Below are 20,649 nucleotides of genomic sequence, written 5' to 3'. Positions count from 1 at the left end.
TCTCCAGACGGGGTACTACAAGACCTACTTAGAATTAGTGTGGTATTGAATTAGGATGCAGCAAATGGTACTTTTTTTGACCATAACAAATTGTATAAAGTATGTTTGTATGTCATGAGGAATCTGTTTTATAAAACAAGAGTGCATTTTAAGTAGTTGTGTGGAATGTCTGCGCACATGGGGAGCTTTACCTGGAATCAAGAGGAAAGTAGAGGAAAAGAAAATAAGTAATTATGTGATGGAGATCACACATTGTTTGGCTACAATATACTGTAGAAAAAGGTGCCGTTTCAGCAACCATGGCTGTTTATGTGATTATGCAGGCGACATGCTTTAAGGACTTTAATGGGAGTGAAACCTCACAGACCTCAAGACTGTTCTAAATCGCAAAATGAGGAAGTGGCAAGGGAATAACGTCATCTGAAATATGATCACATTGACCTGGCACAAGATATGAAGAGCTCAAACGTGCTGCTGTTTGCCCTTTTTTCAGTAACTGAACAAACAAAAGGTGGATGAGTTACAGTAAATACATGATTATACTGAATGATTAAGAAATTACTCTATTTTTGTCTTTGCTGCATTAATTATTGGGACAATGTCACTAGAAACAACCTTTATTTATGTTACTAACCTTTTATCATTCAAATAGTACCAATGAACCACATATCAGTTAGATTCCATACTGGCAACTGGATTTAAAAAAGCACTCAAAAGGATTAAGTTATTTGTATTATTAAGTCTTTATTTTATAACATTAACACATCACACTCAATTATTATTGTATTTCATTCAAAGCATATACGAATGCAAACATTAAAACATAAGAATGGAAACATTAATAAAGCATATAATAATGCAAACATTAAAATAAAATGAGCTTGCATACTTCTCCGGTCGTCACTTATCTAATCTTTCTTCTCAGGAAGTCTCCTGCTATGGTTCTTGTGTGCGTGCTTCAAGCACTTGCAACAGCCTGTGCAGTGCCCTCTGGTGCTGAGGGAACTCCTCACACACGCGGTGCACGATGGTGTTGACGGCGTGCACACGCTCCATCTGGCTCTGCAGAGCGGCGACAACAGATTCGCTGGTGGACGAAGCCTTGTAGCTGCCCTCACACACGCCCTGCAGCTTCTTGGCACGGCCCTGTAGAGCAACTAGGTGGACTAGGTTCTAGAGGATGGGGAAAGCCCATGAGTAGTTATTTCAGGTATTCTTGGTGTGTGGGAGTGGATTCTGTAAGTGGAAAGTGTGACGCTCAAATCGGTAGTTCCCCAGCCATGTCTACATGGCCCGGTGATATATATGTTTCAATTCTGAATTGACACACGTACCAGCATTTTAGATAAAGATTAGATTAGATTTAAAGACAGTGAAGAGTAAATCACACACACACACACCAGTGTAATCTACAAAGATTATGAAATTTAAAAGCTCATTTACAGTATATTTAGCATGTGTTGCAAGGCAGTACATGTGCCCCTTACCCTATCTTTTGTGTCTTGGAGATTTCCAAATTCAGGATCAAGGATGCAACTGGTGCCGCAGAGTTCTATCAGCTGCTGCTTCTGCTGTGCGAGCCTGTTGCTCAGACTCTCCTGGCTCTTCTGTAGCTCCCCGATCACCTGCTCACGCTCTGCCACATGCTAAAGATGTACATACTGCATATAAGACAATTGTGCAACATGCTTCAGGCATGTAATGCAGATATGGAAAAGATCCACGTCCCCTACCTTTTGTGTGTCCCGGAGCTTGCGCTGCAGGCGCTGTGTGATGCGGTTCAGCTCGCCCTTACTAGTTTGTCTGCGGTGGGCAGAGTGGTGGGCGATGGCCTCGCTGCGCAAGACAATGGTCTCCCTTCGCGCCACGGTTGCTTCACTCTCCCTCAACAGTCGCTCCTGCTGCTTCATCAGCTGGTTGAGTCGCACCTGCACAGACACGCACGTTTAATGAACTGAGTCCAGAGGTATTAAAACATTGTTAAAAACATGAATAGAAGCATAACAATCATTACCAAGATTAGCCAAGATATCTTATTAATTTGAACTTTTAAGTTGCTTAGAAGGCCAAGCGATTCATTTTTTGCTCACCTTAAATGTTTGCTTCATTCAAACCACATACTATGGTATTGTTTGGGATGCTATTTTACCATAAAGATATTTTAATACCTCAGATGAGGAAGGTCCTAAAAACAGTGGTGATGAATGAAATAAAAATAATGAAAAAGCTGAATTTATTTTAACATATCTGATATGTTTGCTGTGATTCTACTGTCAGCATTACATAATTCAAAAGATGTGCTGTAGATTAAAATGGAATACTAACATTACAACCGAACTCTTCTTCACTTCCCTGGAGTCAACGAGCAACGAGCGGTTATTGAGACTTCTGGGTCCGAACGGCCTCACGCCTTCAGACAACGGTGCAACGAGCAATACTGGGAGCTCAGGGGTTGGCCTGTTCCTTTCGAATGGCCACACCCCAAATGGGCAGTGCACTAGTGTAGAACAATAGTTCCCAAGCCCCAGATCATCTGCCTCCAGGGCCATAAAGGCTAAAAAGTTGAATTATTATATTTCCATTACACGTTCTTTTTTTTAGGTAATGACATTGATTTTGACATCTCTTCTATACCTTTCCTCATCACTTCCAAACCCAACAAAAACAGGCTGATTTATATCTAAAGCATGTCATTAGTACAGGAAGTAATCAATCTGTAACTTAGCTACTTGATCTGTGTGTGCTGTGTTCCTATTGCTGTTGCAACTAACTAGCAAGATACATAATTGAGAAAAAAAACACTAAGATTTTGAGAGTCTTTTTTGTTTGAAAGGTGTAGCATGTGTGGTATAATATCCAAATGTCTCACCTAAAGCATGGGGCCTTTTTCTTTCGGTCAAGATACCCCCTCTGTCAATAAGTCAGCCGTCACATGTTACTGCCCTAATGTACGTACAATACCTATATGCACATACAAAGGCAAACAGCAGTGGACAACTCAATATGTCTGTTTACCTTCTCTTTGTATAATTATATTGTGTGCAATGTGTTTACCTCCATACGGTGTATCTCAGCCTTCATCATCTGAACGTCTCCCACCCCGTCCAAAGCTGAACGAGTCTCTTTTATAAGCTGGGTCTTCTTCTCCCATAACATAATCTGCCGCCTGCCACACACACACACACACACGCACACACACACACACACACACACACAGTACCCAATATGTGTGTTTGAATTTGTTAAGTGCATGAGCGTTGTATGAGCTACTTATCCATACTCTGTGTATTACCGACAGGAAATGGCAGTCGGCACGTTCCCGAGTTTGTAAAAGCAGGGAGGAGGACCAGCAGGGAAGCTAAGCAAAGCAATGTACTGCTGTGGACGGGGGCAGCAGCAAAACATATTTTGGACACCAAGAAGAAAGGCACACCTACAAAAATCGATATCAGTTTCAAGTGTATGCTGCATTTAGAAGATTTTCACTGCTTTCCAAGGGTAAACTGAAGCCATTATATCTATCTACGCTCTCCTCAAAGCCACCAGACTCACATAGACATAAACACTTATTTTACCTCGCAGAACATAGGAGTTGCTGGTCTACCGCTGCCTCAATCAGTTAGTTAGTTTGTGTTCGTGTGGGACTAATGTGAATCTGAAGTAACCCTTTAAAACACCAAACTGAAATAGATTTTTTAAGAGTGCCTCTCTTTTAGGTGTCTAAAAGACGTCTTGCTGCTGCCCCCTCCCACAGCAGTACATTGCTTTGCTCCTGTGCCAGTACGTCTGTCTGCTTCTTCAAACTGGGGGCGTGCTGACCGTCATCTACTGTAGGTATATAGTATATAATAAACATATATATAATACACTGACTACACAACCTACAACCATACTTAAAATAAATCAGTCCTTTAATATAGAGTTGAAAAATTACAAAACCAGACTCATGTGAAATGTCATTAACTGAGTAATTTCATTCCAATACATATTAGGTATTAATTATTGGAAAACAATTATCTTGATATTCATGAATATACTAAAATACCCTCGAGGTTACTGTTTGCTAAGCAGTAATCATAACAGTATACTATCATAATGTTCTCTTGCCTGAAGCCAGCAGGGATTCATAAGAGTTGGAATATATATTTTTGTTCAATAAAACATAAGGGAATAAAATGCATCAAGCTGTTTGCTATACAGACGTAAAAATATAAACTCATCTTAAACAAACGTGACTGACTTTGCCTCCACCAGAGTGTTGAGGAGTCTCTCCTTTTCCTCCTGGGTGTTCTCATGTTTCATACGCATCTTGATAGCCTCTCGCTCTGCCTCCTAAACACATGATATCACGGTTAGTTATCCTTTACTCATACAAATGGAAGAAAAGAGGAATCAAACAATCGATGGCGTGCCTTAAGACTGTGGAGCCCATCTGCCTCCATCAATGCATGCTGCTGCTGTAGCGCCTGGCTGAGCTCTCTGTTCATGCTCAGCAGGGTCTTGAGCTTCAGCAGGTCTCCCTTCAGGATCTTCACGTTCTTGTCCAGCTCCGTCCCCTCACGGTGCTCTACTTTAATCTGACCTGGTGGGGTTTGGAGTTTGTTCAATAGCAGCTCACGTAATAGTGCACAGGGTAGCTTTCAACACACACTGTGGATTGTTTTACTATAAAGGTATAGTTAGAGATGTCACACTGATGTTGTTATACACAGAAAACCTACAGTATTTCCTGACAACTGACTATGACTGACTGACATGGACCTGTGTACCTATTTGTTCATGTATATGCTTCTTTATAACTACATTACATACTCTCCAAGCTTATTTTCTTCTGCTGCATGGTAGTGTACTCTATCTGCAGTTTGAGCATGTCCTTGCTGTTGGCCTCTATCTCCTGGCTCAGTCCTACTAGAGTCCTCTGCCGTTTCATCCAGAGCTGCTGGTCACTCTTGATATTCGCTGCCAGCTCTTCGATCTGAGTCATTAATGCCGCCATCTTGATTTGCAGAGGACTCAGGTCCTCAGTCTGGGAATGGAGACACACAAATCACAAAGGTAGCATGTTGAGATAGTTTCTGATGAACTTATATTTCACATAAACAACAGACAACCAGGCCTCACTGCTTCCCCCAAAAGCTCTCACCCCAGTTTTTTCTGCGATTTGATGGATCTTGTTGTTATATCTGGAGATGGTAGCCTGCTTCTGCCCGATGAGTGTACCAAAGGAAGAGCTCTTAGCCTGGTTGATTGTCAGTGACTCGGTGTACTTTGCGATCTCCTCATCGAGGCCCTCCTGGGTGAGTGTCAGGCTGTCCAGATGTTGGCCGACCTCGCTGCTCTCCAGTCCCATCGCCACTACATCGTTCTCCAAATGCCACAACTGAGAGAGCTAAAAGGGAGGAAAAGACGACGAGCAGATCAAATATGTAATATCTTTATCCTTAGCATATTTCATGAAATGTAATATTACAATTGTCTATCTTCAGCACTGCATACTTTTTGCATTTTTGGCATCTTCTTTGCCATTCACGCTAGTTCCCTAACTGTGTGGAAGTCCTTTAACAAAGACAAGCCCCGTTTGAAAATGAAGATCTAAAATATGCTGTAGATATTAAATGATATGATAATGTTAATGAAAACATGATTGCTTATGTGTACATGGAAAGACTTTCTTGAAAGGGACTTTGGTGGAAAGATCTTTGCTATCAGAGTGTTATGCACCTTTGGACTCAACGATGGTCAAACTTCTTACTAAGCTTTCCCATGGCCTGAAACCATCGGGGGTCTGCAACCTTTGATGATGCATCACCGCATCAAAAGGCAACGTGCATAGCAACATTTTCTAAAAATCCATTTTCTCGGATAATCAGGATATTGTGATTATATATGAGAGCACTTTACAATAAGGCTGGTGTCCTTATGAAAGCGTCCACGTCGGAGTTGAGATCATTAACCCTGCCAGCTTCCAATCTAGTTCATCAGTAATAAACTTCTCATCTTTACCTTCTGCTTCTTGAGCGTGGCTATCTTGCCGGTGAGCCGTTGCGAGTACTTGGCAGCGTTGTTGTGGGTGAGCTCCTGCTGGATGTGGGTCATGATCTTTTCCTCCGACTCCAGACGCAAAGCGCTCTCTTTCTCCAACTGCCTCCTCTGATCGTTCACCTCAACATGGTGGGCGCCGATGTCCTAGATGCAGGAAAATAAATGGCGAGCCGAAACGGTTTCAGAAGGAGGAAACAGAAGGTAGGAAGACATTGTGACGAGACACCTCTGTGAAAACAACCAGGTGCAGAGCTCTGAAAAGAGGAGACTTTGTCCTCTAGCTACCTTAGAGAGCCTGGCGAGGGTGAGCTCTGTCTCCCTCAGAGTGCGGAGGCTGGTGCTGTAGTGGGCCTGCAGAGCCTCTTGCTGGGCCTGCTTCTGACTGATCAGCTTTGTGGATGTGGCCCCGTCCGTCTGGGACCCCTTCAGCTGCATAGTTAGTGTCTCACTTCGCTCTTGCTCTTCAATGATGGATCTCTTGTAATCTTCAATCTCTCTGTCCATCAAAATCACCTGGTGCTCAACGGTGCTGATACAAGGGCAGCAGTAAAGAATGAATAAATGCAGATTTCATTTTAATCTCAGGTTAATAATGTGTGTCCTACAAATATTGATCCTCATGCAGGAAGTGATATGAGAACAAATGTTCTCTTATTGTTGTTCGTATCCATGACTTGTTCTTATTTTGTTACCCATTGATTTCTGGAATCCATCAACGTTTTCTTATTTTTTGCTCTTCTCTTAGGTAAGAGAACATTTTATGACAGCATACTGAAAGAGATAAGACTTCTTTTCACAGTCCGCAAATTGTTTGTCCAACAAAAGGAAACCCTTGGATGATTTTGCTTACGGGCTGCTCTCTGATGTTTTTTGATTCTCCTGTAACACCAGTACTGACACTCTTTAAAATCATGTTTACTTTAAGTGTTTGTAAGATTTGAAGTTTCTATATTTAACTATTGCTGAGTTTCTTCTTCTTACAACCATTTTTTTGGCTGCATCGCTCCAAAACATTTGGAGTTGACTTTTCTTATTCTTTTCTCAAAACCCAAAATTAAGAGAAAACATAAAAACATTTTAAGAGAATGTTTGCAGCATGGGGCCCATTGTGTTTGATTTAGCCTTGAAAGCAGAGGCTGAGGCAAACCAACTATCTATCACTGCAGACTGACACCACGATGCTGTCCATGAATCATGTCTCCTGTAGGGCCACGTTGTTACTCACATGCAAGTTGGGAATGCATCAGGACATTTGAAGTGTATCAGTAGCCTATTCACATTCAGCCTTTCCTTTGCCTCATTCTCACCGCATGGCCTCTTGCATGGCGCTGAAGGCGTCGTCTCGTTTCCTCATGCCCACGAGGCAGCTGCTCCACTGCTGCAGCAGCTGTTTACGCGCTATCACCAGAGACTCCATCTCCATCTCAGCCTGCACACACACATGAATGCACATGTGTCGTGACTAATATTGTGTATATACATATACATCAACAACACTCATAGAATATGAGAATATGCATAGTATATCTATATAGTAAATATGACATTTTCAACCATGACATCCCAATTTTTATAAATTTGGTAAGAAATATCAATATTAACAGCAGCATTGATGCGTTTCATATCCTTTAGTTTATATACCTTATGCTATAATATGGTTACCTCAGAGTGAGCCTCTTTGGCTGCCTGTGTCTCCTCTGCTTGAGCTTTGGCCTGGGCCTCATACAAGGCTATCTGCTGCATCTGCCTCTCCTTCTCCTTTGTTAGACGCTCCACATATAAATCCTGATGGCACAGGAGTGTTTTCAATCAATAACAGTAAATGCATCAACGATAGTTCCTAATACAGTCAAGACTTTGAAAGATCTGCAGGAGTCTGCCCACCTGCTTCAACTTCTGATCTTCAGCCTGGTTCTTCACAGCTCTCGCTTTGCTTCTGGCATTCTTCGTGGCTTTGACATTTGAGCGCAGATCTTGACTGACTCCTCGTGTGAAGGCGAGCTGCAGCATCAGGTCGTCTGTCTTCGCTTGTAACTGGGACACTATGGAGAAGATACACAGGAGTCAACAAGGACACAACGGACACATGGACTGAGACTGGTGCTGAAACAATAACTGTACAGCTCTACCACTTTAAAAACAGATGTATTTTCAGGATTTCATATTTTCTATTGTAAATTTGACTATTATTATCATGTCACTTGAATTTTGCACCGTTGATTTTTATGCACCAAATCGCCAAGACAAATTCCTTGTATGTGCGAACCTACCTGGTAATAAAACTGTTTCTGATTCTGAAATAATTGGACTGTGCTATAACAAGGATGAAGCTTCAATTCAAATAACAATAGGTTTAACTGCTCAATCTTTAGCAAAAATAATGTAAACCTGAAACCTAATTTGATTTAAGATTTTATAGTTTAAGAATGTAATCAAGCTTTGAACTGAGGAAAAGTGTAATGATGATAGATCAAAATCCAGACCCATGTGTTTCCACATCCACATGGTTTCTACAAAGACAATCAATTTCTGCAGCTGTATCCCTTTTCAGAGATTGAGTTACCATCATGAGCAAAGCAAGTGAGGTTACAATAGACTCAAACTCTATGCTCTTGGGTGTGTCTATACTTCTGTGCCTGAACAATGCCGCACAGACAAATGCCTATTGACGACTCTTTTCAGACCAAATGGCAAATCAGTCTCACCATTGGCTTTGGCTTTGTCGTTTTGGCTGGTAATCCTGGAATGCTGGCTCTTCATTGCCTCCAGCTGATCTTGTGTCTGTTGATGTTTGGCTTCAGCCTGTGCCTTAGCATGATGACGGTCATCCAGTCTGGTCCGGAGTCTGGCCAGCTTCTCCTGAACCCTGAACGTCTCAACACCTAGCTCCAGTTGGTGTTTAGCATCTGCCTTCACCATTGCATGCTGAAGCAGTGGGAGAGAGTACGGACTCTGATTCCTTTAGTCACACACACACACACACACACACTCTGGGTCAAAGACATTTTGCTCCAATTATTGATATTTGGTGATTTCATCGGGCTATTATTATCCATCATTTTTAAGTCAACAGCACCATCTTCTAGACATATTGCGATCCTATAGATGTTAAGTTAGGGAAATTTTACCTGTTTGTGTTTATGAATGCCAGCCGCAACAGCAATGCTGGCATTGTTTTTTTTGTTATTGTTGAGTGTGTCATGACAGCAACTACACCCTGAAGACACCTACTGTAGCGGGAACTACCACAGAAGAGGTTTTGAGTACTTTGCCAGACGTTTATATTCCTGCACACAGATTTTGTCACAGCGATAGCGTAACAACAGTACAAGATGCAGTCACAACCTTTACAGGTGTGTAATTGAGATCCAAATAAAGGCTGGGTTTGAAGATGGGTGTGGTCCGAGCAAGGGGGCCAGAAGTATTGGGGGGGGGGGGGGGGGGGGGGGAGTAACAGAAAAGTAGCCAACCTTTTGGTTCAGTTCCAGGTTGATCCTTTCCAGCTGCTTTCTGAGCTGAATGTTGAGAGCAGTTTGATGCCTTTTGACCAGGGGCTGCCAAAAGATTACATATTACAACATTAACATAGCTTTAGAGGGCCGTGCTGGTGACACGTGAGCACACTGTGTATTTATTGGAAAGCACAACCTAGCTTTTAAGTGGTACCAATGTACTGAATTCACACACAGGTGAGACACCATTGAGGCACCATTATTCTCTTTTAGGAGCAATGAGGCAAAATCTATTCATTTAATAAATACTGATTGAATAAATATTGAAGGAGAAGCAACAGACATGTTCAGGGTCAAGAACAATTAACTCGTGGTCCTCTCTCTCCTCTTCCTCGTCCTCCGGCAGCATCTCTCGATCCTCCATGTCTTCTGATATGTTAAGGTTTGAGAGGTGAAGTGTTAACGGCGCTTGAGCTGCATTTCCTTGCACTAAAACACAGAAAAGACATTCTTTAAAGTTTATTAAAACTTTTACAGACATTTATTTTAATGAAAATCTTTGAGATTATTACTTTAACCAAATGAAAAATTCATGTGAACATATATAAATATTGCTCAATAATATATAACATGTAAATACGTTTTTGGAACTATTTTTTGTCCGCCTTCAACTGTCTTCTAAATATTATTTCTGTTTTTTTCTCTCCATGTACTCACTCGCGCCCTTGTTATTCTTTTTTATTGCAAATGTGTTTAGGGACAAGGAAGTTAATGAAGGCACTGTAATGTTACGACACAGTATCTTGCCCTTGGACAATAAAGTTTTGTGTATTAAATTAAAATGTATTCCAAGATAGTGATGGTTCTGTGGACTCAGGAATCCTAAACAAACCAGCCTTAATGAGCAGTCTCACTTACTGTATGTAAATTGTACTGATTTATGTGCTTCACTTGCCAAGTTAATTCCCCTCAGGATGATAAATGATATTGTATTGAACAGTGCTCTGCTGCGTCATACCGTGTTGCTTTGGACTCAATAGTAACTTACAAACAGGTAAAGTGACAGACCTGAATGTGTGGATGCAGGTGAGTAGTCATCTGCACCACTGTGGTCAGGGTGAGGCTGGAGGGACGGGTCCTCAGGCTCTGGTCCTGGCTGATTCTGTGAGCCACAGATAGAAAGCACATATAAAGGTCTTTGACACTGAGGATTTAGACACACATTACATGGACACATTTTAGACTTTTACAGGAACTGGCCATCGCTGTCCTATAGGACTAACATTGTACAGTATAATGGGCTTGATCTCATTGTTAACTTATATTATGTGCACCCAAAAACAAAGGCTACAAGTGCAACATCACACCTGTGGACAAAAGATGAAATACATATCCCCATGTCTCCACAATAAGTTGATAAAGAAGTGAAAAATGAAACGCTAGAGCATAGCTCGACTCTTGTTTATTCCTGACAGATATCATACCGCTTGAGCAGGTGGAGCGGTCGCCTCACAGTAGCTACTCTGCTGCTTTGTCATTTCCATCCTCAGTTTGTCTGGAGCTTCCTTCCCTCACCTCCTTCCTCACCTTCAGCGCTCTGCATTGGACCTGTGATGACGAAAAAGAGGTCTGACGCTAATGTTAGCTGTTTGTGCGAGCTATTTTTTTTTTCTTCTCCAACTGTTACAACTTAACGTATTACGTCTATTTCTTTGTTTTATATTTTCACTTGAACACAGTAGAAAACCCGCCTTCCATATCTACGTGGTACAGAAAAATTGAAAAACCTCAAAGCGAATAACTCACATTAAGTTAACCAAAGGTAGCCCAACGGTAACTTGTAGCTAGTTAGCCAACGATCAAACCTTGAAACAATGTCGCGTGAGCTAACGGTCAAACCTTGAAACAATGTCGCGTGAGCTAACGCTCGAAGTGTAACTCAGTTACAACAGTCGACAGTTAACCGTAGCTACTTAAATGAAAGAAATACTACGTATATCTGAATACAATCCAAACAATACTTTCCCTTTAATTTTGACAATACGTACCACCTTACAGTATCACTGATAAACCAGCGCACTGGCAACCGTTGCTTGGCAACCGTAAACATCCGTAGGAGGAGTAGAAGCAGTGCTCATCATCCCGCGTGCATTACCGTTAGCTCCATTGTAATGGCCAATTGTGTGCATTTGACCTTTCTGGTTGAATCTAGTGCAACGTTACCAAGTGATTTTGGGTTCCTAGTGTTTGCTAAACTCCAAAAGCATTTAAGACAGAACTGGAAGGCAGAGTTTTATAGTCTAAATAGTTAGTACTTTACCCCACGAAGCACAAGTAGTGTACTACACCACGTTGTGCCACTTTCAAATTACAGAGATAGTTATAAGGAACTCTAAATCCAGTTTTTTAAAGAGAAAACCCATGATGTGTTTTCTATATTTGATGTGTTGTTATAACTTTAGCTACCGAACACTATTATGTATGTATTAGTAATCAAAATACAACAATGCATGATAATGACACTGACAGGGGCCATTCTGCTGCCTAATGAAGTATTTTCCATTTAACACACTAGAAAAAGTTTTTGACTCTGTAATAGTACAAAGTAATCCAGATTTGCATCTCAGAATGAAAAGAATAAATAAAAAAATAAAAAAGGCTTTCATTGACTTTTGCTTTTATTTTGCTGTATAAATAAGGCAGATACACATTGGCTAATCACTGAATTTGGCCTTACAATTTCATAATCTCAAAAAGTAATTAATAATTCACAGATACAAATCCTGACATTATCTTCATACATCCTCAACAATCTTATTTCATTTAGTTTATTCCAAAGATGTAGACAAAAAAAATACAACAATAACCCACCTTGTGTAGTGATTCAAAAACAAATACTTAACAAAAAGTTGACAAAGCATAGAGGGAAAGACAATCATACAGAAACAAATCCATCTCATGTTACAGTGCTTTAGTATCCTTAGAGAGCAAAAGATGACAACAAGGTAAGAATTTCTGTAAACAATGTTAATGCAGGTATTGCAGCGCATTTGTAAATATTACCTCACAATGCAATATCACTACAGGGTGTGTACCTTTGAGCAGAGAGAAATCTGGCACTTTAGGCCTAATCAAAGGACTTTGGTATATTTAGAACTACGACACTGTTAAAAAGGTACATCAGAAAGGGAACCTGCAGATAAGGCTACATTCTTGGCAATAGATGCTCTACTATACAGTACGTACCCTCACTTCATCAAATTGTTGTACATACAGTATAGCTGGTAGAGGCTTTTTAAAGCACTGTTACATATCAAAGTTGGTCATTTAAATGAACTTCCAACAATAGCATTAACACAATTAAGTAGAAATGATGTATAAATAAATACACCACTTTATACGATTGAATGACACATCTGGAAAAAGATATGCAAGATGATATAGTGTACATAAGAAAACAAAAAAATTTTGTGCAATAATCTGCATACCACAGTCAAAATGTGACTGGGTAAACACTATTGTCATACAACAATAGGAACCAAAACTATCCACACATACATTCAATAGACATGTTAGAGGTCCTCTCATTCAGACATTTGCTTTTATATAATATTTACAGTATACACACGACCCTACTATAGCGATTTTATCATTGCACTTATTTTGTATGTGTATTTGTAATTAGTATGGAATTTACACAGTGCATGACACTTCTCCTAGATAACGTATGTTTACTGCTCTTGAGCATTATTTCCATATAGACATGGATAAGGACATCATTGGCATAAAAAAATGGCGTCTTGGCAAATGAAGCGAGGTGTTCAGGATGTGGCCACAGCACAAATGAATACTGTCAACACCCGATGAAAAACTGCTGACATAAAGCCACTTAAAGGTGTAATGTTTATATGGTAAATAAATCTACCAAGTATTTGAGCTTTTCTAATATACTTTTCTTAACCTGCTTACACTTTGTTGTTTTCATTCTCATCAATGGAAATGACAACATCACACCATAATCATTCAAAATGAAATCCTTCTAATTTCAACATACTATCATATCGTAAAACTCCACTTCCTATAACAAAGGGGCTACCAGGCTCTATCTCACTCTCTAGCCTTAGCAGAATCTTAGCAGAAATTATGTATCCCTATATACTCCCCTTATTAACTTTTACCAACCCAAATTCTGAGCCAAACGTGACTCTTCACATATCAGTCCCTAGTCAATAGAGTTTCTTACAGTTGTATAAATCCTTCAAAGTCAAATCACCTTTTTCTCAGGCAGCAAGCAACAGTTTGTCTTTAGTGTTTCCTCAGTCATCTCTGCCTTGTTCTTCTTAAATTCATAGGCTTTCCTCTACGGTAATGGATTCGAATTAGCGTCTGATATTTTGACTTTGGCTCCAGTCCCAGACTTCACAAGCAGGAAATATTGTAAACAATCTTCATGGTTGGCTGGTGCCGTCCTTCTCTGGAGGGGCAGGCTCTGGGTCCACTGTGAGGCCAACTAAGGGTCCGCCGGCTGTGCGTGGGTCCATTGCAGAATGCATGACAGTCAACCATACATCGTCCATGTTTGGCATTACAAAGATTTTCTAAAAGAGGAGAGTGAATGATGGAAGGACAGTGGGTGGTCTTTCAATTTTTACTATTCGTAACACATGGGATATCTTAGAATTTGAACCACAAATAGTGAGCACATAATAAATACCAGTAGGTTATGTGCAACTGTTTAAAAAGGGACAGTGCGTAGGATTTGGCCGCATCTAGTGGTGATGTTGCAGATTGAAACCAACTGAATACCCCGCTGCTTACTCCTCTCGTCCCAAAACTACGGTAGCATGAGCCGGCAGTACAAAACCGTGGTTTTCCGTTCAGAGGCCATCCTTACACTAATAACGCTACTTTGATCTAGGAGTTGAATATAATTTGAAAATATGACAGCATTTCAGGTCAAATGCAATTCATTTCAATGGAATGGATGCAGGGAATCACATGGCGACTTCAACTTTGGCAAACTTTCAAATTTTTCTATCCCTAACCCTGTCGTCGGTGTTCAAGTGTCTAAAAATCAAAATGTAGTGTTCATCAATACCTGGAATTCCTGGTCCAGTTTTTTCTCGATCCAGTCTGTAACGTGAGCCAGAGTCACTTCTCTTTCCCCCAGTTTAGGTCGCGCTTTCAGTTCCAGGTGAGGCGGTTTCCTGAAGCCATACCTGCAACAGAAAGGTCAAAACACTCAAGGATTACCTTATAAACATTAGTAAGAGATGACAAATGAACAAATGGACATTTTTCACAGCACACATTTTGGCCTGTCCTAGCAGGAAAAGCACAGGTGTAATTGATAACATTTGAAACCACTGCATTCAATCAGGTGAGGTTAAGGCATTTTGTGTTAAGTATGTTTTTCACAAGATAAAATTAGCATCCCAATTAATATCACAGTGAACGTGAATTACGGATTCACCTTGCTAACCAAGCTGGCTAGCTAGCACTGGCGTTAGCTTGTAACTCAGCAATTGCTATGCTACACAGTGCATGGCCCCGCCAGGCAAAGCTCTTCCCCAGCTCCACCCTCTTGTCCAAATGTCGTTACTTTAGCCTTCAAAACACCAAGATGGCAACAGTTACAATAGCAATCTTAAGGCTTTAAAACTGTAGACCACAAACCAATTGGTGACATCACGGTGGCTCCGTTCACATCTTGTATACAGTCTATGGTCCTGGTAATGTGCATGCTGGCTCGTTGTCACTGCTTACTGTGATACTGGATGGAAATGAGTCATTGCTAATGAAATTTGTTTCACCTTTGCTTTTCCTGTTATGACAAGTCAAAATGACTGCTTTGAAAAAGTCTATTGATGCAATTGTATGGTCACCACCAGCAGAGGGCATTGACGTTTTAAACAAAGAATTGAATTTTTCAAATAAAACATGCAGGTGTGGACTAGACTGAATTTCATTTGTTCTGATAACAGATACCCTCCCTGTGTATGTTGGACATGAATTATTCCACTCTTTAGAAATACAATTATGTAAATGTCGACACGAGGGAGGAAATCAGCTAATTAAGAGTCACCTGAAAGCCATTTTAATCAGCAAGAGTCATTTTCCTTCGGTGGGAAAGTGCTATCTTTGAGAAAAGGTGTGATTATTTGTCAGTCTGACAAACAGCATTTCACAAATGAGTTAGTAGAAAAACATCCCTCCCTTTACGTACCATATCCTGTCAGTGGGTGGAGGCGGTATGTTGACAGCCAGCATTCCTCTGAGTTCCTGCACCTCCACTGTAAGCAGGAGCGGTGTGTTAGACACTTCCTCCATCTTCTTTTTGATGAACTCTGTTTCTGTGGCCTTCTGGAAGTATTTGGACTTGGTGATCTTGTCCACGAAGCGCATGATCTTGCTGGGTTTGTGGCCTCCAACGAAACTGTATTCAATAAAGGGTCAGGGTTAAATTCACATATTGAATTTAGTATGGCTGGGCGTCAATGAAATCTAATGATACAATTTTTTGATAACTGATATTAAATATTTTTGATGAATTCCTAGCCATGCCTGGCAACATATTGTTGGAGGACAGTTATGTCTTCTGTCCCAATTTAAGTCATTCTCAGTCTCAGTATTTTCACCTCCCTCAAGTTTATAAAAAGAAATCTTTTGTCTCCATTTTTTCCTTAAATGACTACTACGTACATGTAATATCATTTTGTGATTATGGAATTGGATTAAGTGAGCACAGAGAATGTATATTAACTCAATCTCACCCCTCTGCTCCAGCCGAATCATTTGAGAGATCTGAGGCATCTTCCTCATCGGATGAGCCTGCGCTGGACGACTCTTCATCACTATCAGCCAGGCAGTAAGTCCGTGGCCTGTATCTGGAAACACATAAACAAACAAAAATGGATTAGGGTGGGCACACATGCACACACATTTGCATGCATGCAGCAAAACATGCAAATGCTGTGTTCTATTGTACAGTACCAACAAAACAATGAACAGATGAGGTACGTAAACAAGGTGACACAAGTGTACATGACCCATGTGCACAACCTAAACTTCTGGAAACATAACCGTTTAGAGATAATTCAGTAAGTTTCCACCGGATTAGGTATTTTTTTTTTTTTTTATACTTTCAGGAGTCATTTGATGTGAAACTGAAACTTGACTTGTTTCCTGGGCACTAGCAAAAAAAGAGCTCAGTTCTCATTTCCTGGCAATCAATCTAGCCCTGAGAGGTACATACTTTACATGCATGCACACTGTATTTTATGGATGAACCAATCCAATATACCAGATAGCTATTGGTAGCGGGAGGGAAAAAGTTTGATCTTGCAAATTTACCCTGACAAATATGAACCTTTTCTGTTTGTTGCCGAGAATGAATTTGGGGGTTGTACATAGTGTGTTCAGTGCCTTCATCTGTGTTTCTGACTGAGAAAATGAATACTGAATTAGATGAAGAATTGGGTGGTAACATGAAATGAGACAACCCCAAAACTAGAGAATGAGAGTTGAACAGAAAGATCATGGTTGAAAGTCAAGCAGCACTCACCAAGAGCAGAAACACATCCGATTAACAAGGTGGAATCCAGAAGGTAGAGAGAGAATATCAGAGAAAAGAAAGGAGAAGATATGAAAGACAGCAAAGATATAGAATACTGAGTGAGAGCCAGACAGAATGTGGCAAACACCTGACAGAGACACATATACCTTTTAGTGTCTAGTGTCTTGAAGCTTTTCTCAAATCTGTGTGTTTAACTGTCTCACCCGTCTTTGCCAAATTCCCCAAAGCGGACACTTTCTCCCTCCTTGCCCAGACGAATGAGGTTCATCTTGGTTTCCAGAGTCATCAGAAAGGAGCCACTGTAGGAAATCTCCAGGTCAAACCACAGACCTAAAGGGACACAGTGGTTATTAGAAATGCTGATGTGAGAGAAATTTGAAAAAGTGAAACTGTAAAAGTGGAAGATTGGGTGATACATATGCAGTAAAATAGATGAATTTACTGTCATGTTACTATAGATACACACAAGCATCATCATGTTACATTAGTAAAAAAAGTACCTGTTGACAAATATCTGTTTTGATCTCATCGTGTTGTCCAACCCTGTTAACAAGTTAAATCAAGGTAGTTTTAAGGCCAGTCTGCTCGACACAGACAGCACACCTAAGGCCACAGTCCTTCTCCCTGCCTATTACATCTCTCCATCTTTCCCTTACTCCTTGATTTGCCTACCTCTAAGCCCCCCCCCCCCTTCATTACAGAAGTGGGAAACACAGCAGATTTAATTTTCTTGATCCCTAAACCTCGACGAGAAAGACATGATCACATGTTCCTGTGTACAGAGAGCCACAGCCGATCCTGAAATTTGGTGTGGTTTCTCTTTGCACCAGTGGGAGGCAGCAAAGTATGAACATTGACACAGGAAATCTGAATGAGGTGAGGAGTGAGTGAGTCAGAGGATGACAGCCATTCTAAACCAAAACACATAGCACTTTGCTGCAACTAAGACGCGTCTACATGTATTCAATGCAAAGTGTGTACAAATACATGGTGCGACATTTAGTGCACAGCTACCAGTCCTTTTCAAATCAGATTTCAATCGCTTTCCTGACAAACGCATACATGGCCCACAAGTCGTCAGATAGGATCAAGAAATGTAATACTGGAAGGCAAAAAGAAGAAAAACAGCAGAGACTGGGTGTCCTCTCCTCACTGCTCTAGTGATGCCCGAACACCAGCTGGTTGTGCCAAATTATGCGATAATGCAATGAGTCTGTTGTGCCAGAAAGAAAAACATTCAGAGTGAGAGTGAGTCAAACAAAGTGGAGGAGAAATCAAAGCAGAAGACATTCAGAGAAGGTTTGAGGAAGCCCTCAGAGAAAAATAGAGTCAGACAGTCAGACACAGGGTGATCAGGCTGGGTCTGCTGAACCCAGTAGGCCTTACCCGCCTGTCATGGGGTGGCGTGATGGATAATAACACCATGTCTGGCTGGTTCTAGGTTTATGCAGGGCACTGCGGTTTGTTAGTTTGGCAAGAGGAGAGCCTCAGTGCAAGCTGCTTGACACAAGGAAGTGCTTCCTTAATTGGCGTAAAGCTGTACAGCGAAGAGTTAGGAGTGTGTGTTACACATAATGCCAAGAATTGCCTTCAATGCAGAGTAAGTGCAAACACAAATAAGCATTGAACACAACTGCACAGGCCTGCAGAGACAATTTCTTGTGGAGATATGTGCACATACACAGCTGGAAAGGTTCATTGATCCATTGCACTCAGCAAAGGAAGGCGCTGGGTCAGACAAGGTAAAGGCAGAACCTGAGACAAAAGGAGGATACAGCCACTGCAACACCCGTGGACATCTCCAAAGGGAAACTAAACTGACTGGTTCTACTCAAAGTTTTAGTACTACCACTTCAAGGTAAAATGCTATTGATCATAGAAACACACTGCAGAGAAAGTCAATGTTTCATTCCTCATTTCTGCTGAGGTGTGAGCTGTAGGAACATGCACAAGGCTAAGAGGATCAAATACCTTCATTTATCTTTTGTTTGGAGCATGTCTTTCCTGCTTTCTTTCACTTCCAAGAAATAGTCTAAAAATGAAGCACTTTTATGTTTAAGATTGATTTGGAAACAAATTGCAGTTTTTTAATGAAAGTGCAATTGAAGCTGATGACCGATCCACAACATTTACAAAATGATGGCCTTTATACACCGACTGTGTTTGAAGTGGCAGTTGAGGTGTGTTTTGGGCTTCCACACCATTGCCTTGTCAGTGGGAAATGCAATCAATTGTTGTTCTCATTATCGGGTTATTATGGAAGTACTGCAGTGATAAAAATGAGGCAGTGACTCATGACAGGAGGGAGGAAGAGAGAATGTGAAACTAAAGTGTGAGTAAGGACACAAAGAGGAATGAAAGGGAATGCAAGAGGAAGAGAACTATTTGGAGGCTGTACATGTGAAACAGCCAAAGAGACAGATTTGTCACTGAATGTAAAGGAGATGAGAGAGGCAATGTGGGACAACGTGATGGAAAGCTCAATGCTGAAGCATGTCTAAAAAAAAAAGACATGGAAAGCTCCTTCTGATCAAAACTAGAAAACAGTCAGCTGAAAACCTATGGGCTACTTGAGTCAACATAGTTGCGCAATTGCAACAGGCAAATAGTGTATAGTCCCTCACAAAGTTAAGACCTCACATAGCTAAGGCTCCATTTATCCGATCCACAGATGCCCGACCAGAAGACCTGCTAAAGTGCTTAGGGCCTCACTCTATTGTACTCAGCTAAGACGTCACTAACCAATCAAATTCTATTCTGGAAGCAAAGCCTTCAATTATGAAGTGTTTCCCAGGAACTACAGTGCACAACACCAGATTTCTTCATTTCAATTGAGCACACATGTCTTTTTGTAACACTTGCAACTTTTCCAGTGAACAACAATACCCTATTGAACTCTGAGCAGTGTTACTGCTGGTCAGACCGACAGGCAGCAGCTGTAGAGCAGAGGAAAGGTTTGTACTTTGACCCTGACTGCTGCGTTATTATTATTGTTAGCATTGCATTCTAATTGATTGTTAGCAATGTGTGATGGTCACTATTGTAAGCATCTCAGTCTGGACGGTGTTGTTTTCAACAGAGCTTTAGGATGGAGAGCATGTCATCCAGACACAGCCTCAGCACTGTGATCTCATTAGTCACAGCAGGAGGAAGAATGGAAGCAGTGGCCAGTCATGAGACAAGATGTCACTTCTGTCCATGTGTGTATGCAATGCAGTAGATTGCAAAAAGTCTTCACCTCATTTGACATTTCACACTACTTCTTGTACTGCAAGATTTTGAAAATGAAATAATTTGGATTTTTGGAGAGATTGTGACAAAGTTCAAATTTTTGTTATGAATTTGAGTAATATGAGTACTATGGGTTAGTGATAATACACTGTTGGTTTGGATAAGTGACCTACAGAGGCCAGTTTAAAACACATACGGTCCAATACATACTGAAATAACACACTAAGACCTTATTCATCACAGAAGCATTATGTATAATCATTCATTATAACCCATTTCAAGATAGTTGAAATTAATTTAACTGCCTAGTTTACCTTAGTTTACTCCTCAGAGCATGACATTGACGCA

General features: G+C 40.8%; 2 protein-coding genes across 5 annotated transcripts in view; both read right to left on the bottom strand.

Moving 5' to 3' along the window:
• Positions 1-735: 735 nt before the first annotated feature.
• On the bottom strand, positions 736-11,400 carry ccdc40 (coiled-coil domain 40 molecular ruler complex subunit). 2 transcript variants are annotated; one of them, XM_076091143.1, is made up of 18 exons: positions 10,979-11,400; positions 10,563-10,656; positions 9,838-9,983; positions 9,513-9,596; positions 8,748-8,967; positions 7,927-8,084; positions 7,705-7,827; positions 7,350-7,471; positions 6,328-6,571; positions 6,004-6,186; positions 5,144-5,389; positions 4,813-5,026; positions 4,413-4,582; positions 4,241-4,332; positions 3,055-3,166; positions 1,734-1,928; positions 1,488-1,646; positions 736-1,173 (listed from the first exon to the last, which is right to left on the bottom strand). In XM_076091143.1, the coding sequence occupies exons 1-18, from the start codon at positions 11,036-11,038 to the stop codon at positions 937-939; spliced, it is 2,859 nt and encodes a 952-aa protein (XP_075947258.1). In that variant the 5' UTR covers positions 11,039-11,400; the 3' UTR covers positions 736-936. The 2 variants fall into 2 exon arrangements, with proteins under 2 accessions (XP_075947258.1, XP_075947259.1); XM_076091144.1 differs by lacking the exons at positions 9,838-9,983; positions 10,563-10,656; positions 10,979-11,400 and having other exon boundaries at positions 8,748-9,001; positions 9,513-9,732.
• A 754-nt stretch (positions 11,401-12,154) lies between these two features.
• The window catches only part of LOC142949478 (testis-expressed protein 2-like), a 28,122-nt gene continuing 19,627 nt past the window's right edge, over positions 12,155-20,649 (bottom strand). For 2 of the 3 annotated variants that reach the window (XM_076091137.1, XM_076091136.1), the window contains 5 exons: positions 17,274-17,400; positions 16,268-16,381; positions 15,721-15,930; positions 14,593-14,713; positions 12,155-14,092 (listed from right to left, as the gene is read on the bottom strand). In XM_076091137.1, the coding sequence (XP_075947252.1) occupies positions 13,943-14,092; positions 14,593-14,713; positions 15,721-15,930; positions 16,268-16,381; positions 17,274-17,400 (722 nt within the window). In that variant the 3' untranslated portion in view covers positions 12,155-13,942. The remainder of the gene's footprint in view (positions 14,093-14,592; positions 14,714-15,720; positions 15,931-16,267; positions 16,382-17,273; positions 17,401-20,649) is intronic. The other variant, XM_076091138.1, reaches the window with a different exon arrangement.

Source organism: Anarhichas minor, unplaced genomic scaffold (assembly GCF_050575085.1).
Source record: "Anarhichas minor isolate MPS153535 unplaced genomic scaffold, ASM5057508v1 ptg000014l, whole genome shotgun sequence".
NCBI lineage: Eukaryota > Metazoa > Chordata > Actinopteri > Perciformes > Anarhichadidae > Anarhichas > Anarhichas minor.
The sequence above is the reverse complement of the archived record's forward strand: the minus strand, read 5'-3'. Positions and strand labels throughout refer to the sequence as shown.

Excerpts from the sequence above, each read along its gene's own strand:
- ccdc40 (XM_076091143.1), bottom strand. The coding sequence starts at position 11,038 with ATGGAAATGACAAAGCAGCAGAGTAGCTACTGTGAGGCGACCGCTCCA. Across the intron at positions 10,657-10,978 it reads CCGCTCCACCTGCTCAAGCG|AATCAGCCAGGACCAGAGCC; the intron begins GTATGATATCTG and ends TGTGGCTCACAG. Across the intron at positions 7,472-7,704 it reads CCAAAGAGGCTCACTCTGAG|GCTGAGATGGAGATGGAGTC; the intron begins GTAACCATATTA and ends GTGTGTGTGCAG.